This window comes from Myotis lucifugus, unplaced genomic scaffold (assembly GCF_000147115.1).
Source record: "Myotis lucifugus unplaced genomic scaffold, Myoluc2.0 scaffold_1679, whole genome shotgun sequence".
Classification (NCBI taxonomy): domain Eukaryota; kingdom Metazoa; phylum Chordata; class Mammalia; order Chiroptera; family Vespertilionidae; genus Myotis; species Myotis lucifugus.
The window spans coordinates 18,173-27,462 of NW_005872727.1; the positions used below are offsets into that span (position 1 = coordinate 18,173).

At 64.4% G+C, this 9,290-nt stretch overlaps 3 protein-coding genes across 3 annotated transcripts in view; all 3 read left to right on the forward strand.

Annotated features, from left to right (window-relative positions):
- Positions 1-1,124, forward strand: part of CCDC166 (coiled-coil domain containing 166) — a 15,136-nt gene extending 14,012 nt beyond the window's left edge. The window contains exon 4 of the mRNA XM_023748693.1: positions 930-1,124. The gene's annotated coding sequence lies outside the window, so the exon portion shown is untranslated. The remainder of the gene's footprint in view (positions 1-929) is intronic.
- A 1,427-nt stretch (positions 1,125-2,551) lies between these two features.
- On the forward strand, positions 2,552-7,154 carry TSTA3 (tissue specific transplantation antigen P35B). The gene is made up of 11 exons (XM_006108028.3): positions 2,552-2,695; positions 3,401-3,556; positions 3,853-3,967; positions 4,910-5,038; positions 5,140-5,213; positions 5,417-5,550; positions 5,663-5,727; positions 6,056-6,122; positions 6,214-6,293; positions 6,425-6,524; positions 6,795-7,154. Exons 2-11 carry the CDS (start codon positions 3,411-3,413, stop codon positions 6,848-6,850), a joined length of 966 nt encoding a protein of 321 aa, XP_006108090.1. The 5' UTR covers positions 2,552-2,695; positions 3,401-3,410; the 3' UTR covers positions 6,851-7,154.
- A 1,783-nt stretch (positions 7,155-8,937) lies between these two features.
- Positions 8,938-9,290, forward strand: part of PYCR3 (pyrroline-5-carboxylate reductase 3) — a 4,638-nt gene continuing 4,285 nt past the window's right edge. Inside the window, exon 1 of the mRNA XM_006108029.3 lies at positions 8,938-9,082. Within this exon, the coding sequence (XP_006108091.2) occupies positions 8,983-9,082 (100 nt within the window). The 5' untranslated portion in view covers positions 8,938-8,982. The remainder of the gene's footprint in view (positions 9,083-9,290) is intronic.

A 9,290-nucleotide genomic window follows, 5' to 3' on the forward strand; every position in this document is an offset into this window, starting at 1 on the left:
CCGGCTGCTTCCTTGTGCAGAATCAGCTTGCTCGCCCGAGAAAGGACGCCACAGCTCACTCGTCTGTCTTTCTCCTCCCTCGCTGCATGTCTGCTGCTCAAGTCCTGGAAGCAGGACACCCTTCGCAAATCAAATGCACCTCTTGCAGCTTTAGCCGGATGGCTCCATGGATAGAGCGTCAGCCTGCGGACCAAAGGGTCCCGGGCTCGATTATCTTGGTTGCAGGCTCCTCCCCACTCCAGTCCTTGGTGGCGGCTCGTTCAGGAGTCAACCAATCGATGTGTTTCTCTCACATCAACTTTTCTCTCTGTCTTTCCCTCTCTCTTCCACTCTCCCTAAAAACCAATGGAAAAATATCCTCAGGTGAGGATTAACCGGAAAAAAAAAATTCACCGTTTTGCAAAGCAAATTCATCCTTTGCAAAGCAAATTCACTTTGGGGTGAAAATAGAGTAAAATAAAACAATAAAGTCACTTTTTTTGTGATTGTATTCATAGTTAAGGCATGCATAAAGCCAGTCGTATTGACTGGCATTCGATAGGTGATCAATTGATACATATACATTTATTAATTTGATCTTATATTGTAAACAGTTTTCTTTCAATTGGTGAGCCACCGTAACTTCAAATCACAAAGTACTTACAAAAAATTACACTTTCCCATAAATGGTATGATACCAAGGTAAGTTAAACGTTAATATGTACATGTGCACAACTGAATCCAGTCTAGGGAGTATGCGTCTGGGAAAGGTAGAACTGCTTCAATTCTACATAGTTTCTTATGCAGTGTTCACAACAACGAAAAAGATAGTGCATCGCAACATGTTTTCATTTTTCTCTGAACCTAACTTTGTGATAACGTTAATAGGCTTTTTACATATTTTGATTCCATTAAGGTATTTTTACATAAATCCTGAATGTTTTTTTCAGACCCTGGAAATGGATACAACATCAAACACTGAGTCAAGCTCTGGAAGGTCATTGGCAACACGCATCCTCCGAGGAATGCAACACCATCGCCGGAAATGAAGGGATCCGGACCAGAAGCCCCGTTGTCCGACGTAGTAATCCACCGACATACGATCGTACCAGCCACGATAAATAAAAGGTTTTAATAAAATGTTACGAAGATGGTAGAACAGTAAATGAATCAGCTGCCATCGCCAGCATTAAAAACCATACGGCAAAGTCAATTATTTACCAGTATAAGAATGGTTGCGTGTTGATAGAAAAAAAACGCGGAGGTAAGAGAAGTAATAAATTAAACGCCTCGATATTAAACAAAATTGAGCAAATAATTGAAGATCCGTGCATAACTTTAAAAGGAATTCGTGCCGAAACCGGTTTGGCTCAGTGGATAGAGCGTCGGCCTGCGGACTGAAAGGTCCCAGGTTCGATTCCGGTCAAGGGCATGTGCCTGGGTTGCGGGCACATCCCCAGTGGGAGATGTGCAGGAGGCAGCTGATCGATGTTTCTCCCATCGATGTTTCTAACTATCTATCTCTCTCCCTTCCTCTCTGTAAAAAATCAATAAAACATATTAAAAAAAAAAAAAAAGGAATTCGTGACAAGATTCTCAAATCTGAACAACTCTATGCCGTAAGCAAGCATCCCGGTGATGAGCCAGGGCAGGTAACGGAAGACAGCTAGGCCCCCAGCGCTGCCCGCGATGGAGGCGGGGCCTAAAGATGGTGTGGGGCGGGGCTTGAGCTGGAGGCGGAGTCGAAGGTCGGCGCAGGGGCGGGCCTGGGCGCGTGCATGTGAAGGGGCGGGGCCTAGAGATGGTGTGGGGCGGGGCTTGAACGGGAGGCGGAGTCGAAGGTCGGTGCAGGGGCGGGGCCTGAGCGCGTGCACGTGAGGGCGGGGCCTGAGGTGGTGTGGGGGGTAGACTGAGCCCATGAGCGGGGAAGACGGAGTCGAGGGGCGGGGCCTGTGGGGCAGCCCCAGCGTGAGACAGGAAAAGGGGGCGTGGCCTGAGCCCAGGATGGGGGCGGGGCCTGTGGGGTGAAGAGGCGAAAGGGGCCGGTAGGGGACCCGCCCACCGCGCGTGGAATGGGTCAGCTTGGCTGGAGTTTCTTTTTTTTCTTTATGGATAAAGGCATTACATATGTGTCCTCATCCCGCCCCATTGGCCCCAACCCCACTCACTGCTGGAGTTTCTTGGCCGAGCTCAGGCATTGGGGTCGCAGCTCCCGGAACAAAAGCGGGAACAACCGTGGGCGCCCGCTGGGACCCCGGTCAGTAGCCGGGTAAGGCCGTGGGCTCCACACCCGTCGCGGACCCTGTCCCGCAGTCTCGGCCGGCTCTGCGGTATTCAACAATAAGAACAAGTCCCAGACGGCGCGCCTCGGCTTCTTCAGCAGTAACTGCCGCTCCTCCTCATTCGGGGCTCCGAGCCTCCCCAGCGGGGTCGCGCCCCGCGCCCGGGCGGTGGTGGCCCGAGCGCCCGGAGGCCACCGCGCCGGGATCAGCTCCCCAGGACCGCCCCGCGGATGCAGACCCGGCGGGAACTACATTTCCCAGGCTGCTGCGCGGTTCCCGCGGTGCCCGAGTCCCTTCACGGAGCGCCCGCGCGCCCCGGGAGGACTCCAAGTCCCCGCATGCCCCGGGAGCACCGCGCGCCCCGCCCTCCACCTGGCTCTGGCGCGCGGCTGGACCCCGCCAGCGCCGGAAGTAGCCAGCTGGCAGCCGGGCAGGTGAGGTGGCGTGGGGTGCAGGGGAGACCCCTTGAACACCGAGGGAGGCTGAGACGTCGCGCGCCGGGCCTGGGCCCTGGGCGCTCCCCGACTGCCCGGAGCCCGAGGGGTGCTGGGGCCCCGGGGGCGTGGGCGGGACCCGAGGGCGCTGGCGGGTATCCGGGCCGTGGGAGGGTCCTGGGGACCCGGGAGGGGGCCTGGCTGCCAGGTGCCTGTGGAGGGGCCGGGAAGGGCCTGGGGCATGGGAGGGAACCCGCGGCTGTAGGTGGCCCTGGGCCTGAGGAGGGATCCGAGGGAGCGGTGGGGGGCTGGACGCGTGGGGTCTCCCCACAGGCCGGCTGCTGGACTGCCTGTGCGGCGGGAGCAGCAGCAGGTGTCCGGGCAGGGCCCCTCCTGTCGGGGCTGGACAGGGGGCCCTGCAGCGGGCTCAGGCCTTCCAGTAGGGACTCAAGCCGATTTCCAGGCCCCAAGATAGGGTACTGGGGGGGGGGTGCCCTGAGGCCTGGGACAGGTGGAACGGGGGATAGGCTCTGGTGGCTGGAGGGGAGGAGGGATGACTCGAGCCAGCTGGGTCTCTCCCCTCCTGGGGGCAGCGTCCTGGGCCAGCCCTTGGACAGATGACCCTAAACAGCAGCATCCCCGGAGCCTAGGGCTGGGTCGGATGGAAGCAGAATGGCCTCAGCCTCACACCCTTTGGCTGTGCAGGTGCAGCGCCATGGGTGAGCCCCAGGGGTCCATGCGGATCCTGGTGACAGGGGGCTCTGGGCTGGTGGGCAGAGCCATCCAGAAGGTGGTAGCAGACGGGGCTAGGATGCCAGGCGAGGACTGGGTGTTCGTCTCCTCCAAGGATGCCGATCTCACGTGAGTGGACCTATCCCTGGCATACCCACCCCCCCAGGCCCTCTCCCGACAGCTCTGGGCCAGGCCTCGTGTCTGCACCCTCCCCGCCAGGTGGCAGGCGTGGCCTGGGTGTGCACAGCTCTGCTCCTAGGCAAACATCCTCCCACACCCTCATAGCAGCAGGGCCTGAACTGGCCGCCTTCCCTGGGGGCAGCCCATCCCGCCATGGGCCCTGCCCAGCCCCGTCTCCAGTTCCGCAACCCCAGGGGCTAGTCCCTGGGCCTTCAGGGGACCGCTGACAGCCCGGCTATCCCCAGGGATGCTGCACAGACCCGAGCCCTGTTCGAAAAGGTCCGGCCCACGCACGTCATCCATCTTGCTGCCATGGTGGGGGGCCTGTTCCGGAACATTAAATACAACCTGGACTTCTGGGTGAGTGAAGGGCCCCAGTGAGCACGGGAGCCAGGGGCCGGCTTCTGGGAACTTCCTGGCTGGCTTCCCACACTCATGGTCAGGGCTGGGCACAGCCTGTGGGCGGAGGGCATGCAGTGGGTCTGGGGGCACTTGCCGGAATAGAAAAAGCCGTGGAGCTGCCCAGCAGGCGGGGGAACTGAGGGAAGTCAGCCTCCGCTGTGGGGCTCGGGGCTGGTTCCTGCCACTTGCACTTCCAGATGCTCCTGCTCCCGGGACCTCTCTGGTCCAGCTGCACCGGGGCCGGCCTGCCGGGTGCAGCTGTGTGAGCTGGGCTCGGGTCTGTGGCATGTGCTCCTGGGGGGATGGGGCGTGCTGTAAGGGCAGGAGGAGGATGGGGCGCTGTCAGGCTGCGCCTGCGCGTTGGCCTTGGTGTGGTTCGGCCCGGAGCCCGGCACTGGGATGGCAGAAGCTCCAACCAGATTCTGCCCGGGGCCCTCCTTCCAGACACAGCCTTCTCTGCAGCCTAGCCACCCTCCCTCCCTTCTCCCCAGGCCAGTCCAAAAGCTGGGCCACCTCATGTCCAATTCCCAGAGGGCAGGTGGGGCCCTGGGAGGGTGTGGACAGCGAAGGCTTCACTGCTCCTGGGCAGGAGAGGGGGTGCGCGCCTCTGGGTCGGTGAGATTGGGCCACTGAGCTCCTTCTGCCCCTGCCCTGAGCAGCCCCCGGAGCTGGGGCCCGGTCCTGAGCTGAGGGGTGGGGTCCTCTCCAGGCCCCTCCCACAGCCTGGGAGTGGGACCCACAGCTCAGGATGTCACAGACTGAGGGGCAGGAGGACGAGCAGGCTCAGGCACCGCCCCTGTGGGAGGAGCCAGGGTGTGTCCCCACTTCTGTCCCTGGAGGAGCACGTAGGGGTTGGGGTCCTGCCTGGAGGGGCCTGAACCTGCCCCCCCCCACCCCCAGAGGAAAAATGTGCACATCAACGACAACGTCCTGCACTCGGCCTTCGAGGTGGGAGCTCGCAAGGTGGTGTCCTGCCTGTCCACCTGCATCTTCCCTGACAAGACCACCTACCCTATCGATGAGACCATGGTGAGACCCCCGGCGGGGCGGGGCGGGGCCTGGGGCGGAGCGTGGGGCCTGGGCGTGGCCGGGAAGCAGCGGTCTCCTCTAACCCCACCACCACCCCCCAGATCCACAACGGGCCACCGCACAGCAGCAACTTTGGCTACTCCTACGCCAAGAGGATGATCGACGTGCAGAACAGGTCCTCCCGCCACCCGCCCAGCTGGGGCCCGCCGGGAATGGGGGAGAGGGCCTGAGGGGGGGCCCAGTGGGTCACCCGTGGGGCTCCCAGGCCTCCTCTCCCTCCTCTGCTGGCCTCTGGTTATTCCATCGCAAGGAGGCCGGGGCGGGGCGGGGCGGTGGGAGCGGCGGAGAGCAGGGCCGGAGGGACGCTGTGCTCTGCAGGGCCTACTTCCAGCAGCATGGCTGCACCTTCACCGCCGTCATCCCCACCAACGTCTTCGGGCCCCACGACAACTTCAACATCGAGGACGGCCACGTGCTGCCCGGCCTGATCCACAAGGTGCACGTGGCTAAGAGTGAGTGCCTGCTGCCCGCGAGGCCCCGCCCTCCCGGTCGGCCCCTGGGCTCAGCAGGGGGAGGTGTGCGCCGACTGCCCCGCCTCTGACACGCCCCTCCCCGAATTTGCAGGCAGGGGCTCGGCCCTGACGGTGTGGGGCACCGGGAAGCCCCGGAGGCAGTTCATCTACTCACTGGTTCGTGCTGGAGGGCACACAGCTGTCCCCAGAGCATCGCCCAGGCCGGCCTCAGCCTCGTTGGCTGGGGGGGTGGGGGGGTGGGGTGGAGCCTGGGGCCGGGGGAGGCCTGGCTGACACCTGGAGGAGCAGCCACTGGTCCTCGCTGAGCCCCATGGGTTTGCTGGGTGCAGCGCTGAGCTCAGCGGGAGAGGACGGGACCCGTTGGGGATGAGCTGGCCAAGGACTGCCCCAAGGGAGGGATCCGGTCTTAGCCGGGCTGTTGGGAGAGGTGACTGGGCCCCATGTGGCCATGACTTGTGGCCTTTGACCCTGCCTGGCTGACTAGGACCTGGCCCGGCTCTTCCTCTGGGTCCTGCGGGAGTACAATGAGGTGGAGCCCATCATCCTGTCAGGTGGGCACTGCAGCGGCGGGCACGGCGTGGGGGCGGGGGCGGGGGACCAGGCAGCTGAGGCTGACCTGGCCTCCGCCCGCGCTCCCTGCAGTGGGCGAGGAGGATGAAGTCTCCATCCAGGAGGCTGCCGAGGCCGTGGTGGAGGCCATGGACTTCCACGGGGAGGTCACCGTATCCTGATCCACGGATGGGGCTCACCCTGGGAGCTGGAGGGCAGAGCCTCCCCAGAAAGGCGGGGGAGGTTCAAGGGCAGGCTGGGGGCGGGGCTGCCCCTGCTGCTATGGCCTTGACCAGGCTCCCAGTTTGATACAACCAAGTCGGACGGGCAGTTTAAGAAGACGGCCAGTAACGGCAAGCTGCGGGCCTACCTGCCCGACTTCCGGTTCACGCCCTTCAAGCAGGGTGAGCCCCTGCCCCTCACGGCCCTCCCAGCCCATCCCTCACGACCTCCCGGCCTCTCCTTCCTGGCTCTGGGCGACCACTGCCCGGCCCGAGGCCTCAGCTTCCTACTCCAGCCAGGGGTGGACGCCTGGCAGGTTTGGTCTTCAAACCCTCATCAGGCAGCAGGAAACAGGGGTGACTACCCTTTGAGGCTGGGGACCCACCGACCCTGCCTCCCTTGGAACTCCGTGCAGCCCTGCCCTCACCTGCCCCCCTCACCTCCCCCTGCAGCTGTGAAGGAGACCTGTGCCTGGTTCAGTGACAACTACGAGCAGGCGCGGAAGTGAGCCGTGAGCGTGGTGGTGGCCTGGCGCCCCTGCCCCCAGACCCCGTGGCCGCTCAGCTGGCAGAGCCCAGGGGCAGCACCCTCAGACCCTGCCAGGAGTCCAGGGCACTGCCCAGCAACTCGGCCCACATTCCACCCCTCCCCCAGGGAGGCTCCAGGCAGCTGTCCAGTGGGGCCAGCATTCACGTCGTTCCTCAGGGAAACCGAGGCCTGCCCAGGCCCCGCACCTTGCTCCTCAGGTCCAGTGCCCAGGTCCTGTGTGTGTCCACTTCTGGGAGCCAATAAAGTGCATTTCACAGGCCCGGCCCCAGCCACTCTGTGCCAGCTGTCCCCCACCCCAGGCACTGCCTGCTCGAGCCTGGCCAGCCCCAGGACCCGCCGCCCCTACTGACTGCCCAGCCCCTGAGAGGTGCTGGGCCACGGCCGCCAACCGCGCCTGGGGTGGCGGAGGAGGTGGAGACATGGAGAGGCCGGTGTGTGGGCAGGAAGCAGGCAGGCCACAGGGGTGAGACAGGCTGGGCGTTCCCTGCTGGACCCCTGGCCACGAGCAGGCCTGGTGACCTGAGCTCCACAAGGGCTTTGGGGAAAGAGGCTGGGGCTGGATTTGGACAGGCCGAGGGGAGGACGGTGATTGGGTGGCTCAGCCTCCCTCCCCGCCTCAGGCGGCAGCTTGGGTGTGGGGCCCAACTGCCCTTATTCCATGAACAGTAACAGGTGCCACCGAGGGGCCCTGGTGGGCCGGGAGGTGAGTGCCTGGGCCTCCCATTCTCAATAGGAGCTGGGCAGAGCTCAGACAGATCGGCTGGCACTGGTGTGGGCCCTGGAGCACCCAGCTCCAAAGCCGGTCGCTGGACTGCCTCGCCCAGGACCCCGGCACCTTCCCTGGCCTGGGCCACCTCTTCTCAGGGCCCCTCTCTGCCGTGCCGGTGCCACCTTCACCTAGCTCTCCTCCGACCCAGAGGCGGCTGCCTCGTCCACTCCTTCCATCGTTCGTTACGCGGTATTGGCTGTCTCACAGCGCCAGGCACCACTGACTCTCCACCACCCAGGCATCTATCCCACGGGCCTCCCCACGGCTGGTCCCGGAGCCCCTCCCATGTCAGTGCCTCCCAGTGGTCTCAGCCGTGGTCCTTCCCTTCTGGGCGCCCACCCTGCCGTGCGGGGCTGTAACGATCCCTTTGCTTGTCTGGAAACACCTGGAGCTCCAGGACCCTCCAGTGGAACCGCTGGGCTCCCCTGTGGGATTCAGGGCGGGATCCGCCAGGCGAGAACAATGGGAAGGAGGCCAGACCGAGCAGAGGCCTGGGCGCACCGGCAGGACGCGAGCAGTTGTGTGTCCTGAGCCCCTGGTTGTGTGTGTGTTTACATAGAGGCGCCGTCTCCCCAGACAGTGCGCGCAGAACGCGGGTGCTCAGGCCGAGGTTCAGCCGCCCGGCGTCAGGTCCGCTCTGTGTGGTCCCATCCCGACCAGAGCGGCGCAGGCCACACTCTGCAGACAACGACGAGTGGATCAGGCTGAGCAGCAAAGAGCCGCACGGGCTGCCATCGCGGACCTTCCTCTTTCCTTCCCCGCGCCCGCCCGGCCCTGGTCGGCCTCTACCACGGGCCCTGCCGCCGGGGACTCCTGGGGCCCCGAGCTCTCCTGCCTCCCCGCTGCCCAGCGACCAGCCATCAGCGGCTCCGGGCTCCGCAGCGTCCCCACGAGGGACACCACCGGGCACGCCCCGGGGCACCGACCGCCGGTCCGACCCTTCGTCCAGCCGCCCTTTGGAAAGCCAGGACGTGCTCCGCACACACCCGCCCGGATGGGCCCCGGCTCGCCGCCGCTCTCCTGCGGGGACCGGACTCCCGCCAGCCGCGCTCCACGCGCGACGACTCAGGGCGCCGCCAGCTCGGCCCCGGGACGCGTCCCTCCCACGCCACGCCCACCGGATGTCTGACGCCAAACCCTCCGACCAATGAGCGGAGAAGGGGCGGGACCCACTGCTCCACGAGCTGTGGAGCGCAGAGCCCGACGGGAGGGGGCGGAGCGTGAGGTCCCGAGAGCCAATGACGAGGAAGGGGCGGGACGGCGTAGCCCATTGGCGGGATGGGGGCGGGACGGGGCGTGGCTTGGGGCTCCTGGTCAGCGTGATGGCGGCGGTGGCGGCTGCGAAACCGACCTCTCGGCGCGTGGGCTTCGTGGGCGCGGGCCGCATGGCGGAGGCCATCGCGCAGGGCCTCATCCGAGCAGGTGGGGCGCGCGGGGACGTCCGGCCCCGGGCTGGTGTGGGCGGGACCCCGGCCCTGCCTGGCCGAGCTCACCTGCCCGCGGGGAATGGATCCCGCAGAACCTCCGCGCGGAGCCTGAAACCGAGGGTCTGCACGCTGGGTCCCTCGCTCTAACCGAATGTGCCTGTCAGTCTGGTGTTCCAATAGAGAAGACGCACCGGAGCGCAGCG

What these genes read in the sequence shown, in the direction of transcription:
- TSTA3 (XM_006108028.3), top strand. Translation starts at nt 3,411, where the DNA reads ATGGGTGAGCCCCAGGGGTCCATGCGGATCCTGGTGACAGGGGGCTCT. An exon ending in GGCAGTTCATCTACTCACTG is followed by an intron (nt 5,728 to 6,055) that starts GTTCGTGCTGGA and finishes CTGGCTGACTAG; the next exon opens with GACCTGGCCCGGCTCTTCCT. An exon ending in GTTCACGCCCTTCAAGCAGG is followed by an intron (nt 6,525 to 6,794) that starts GTGAGCCCCTGC and finishes CTCCCCCTGCAG; the next exon opens with CTGTGAAGGAGACCTGTGCC.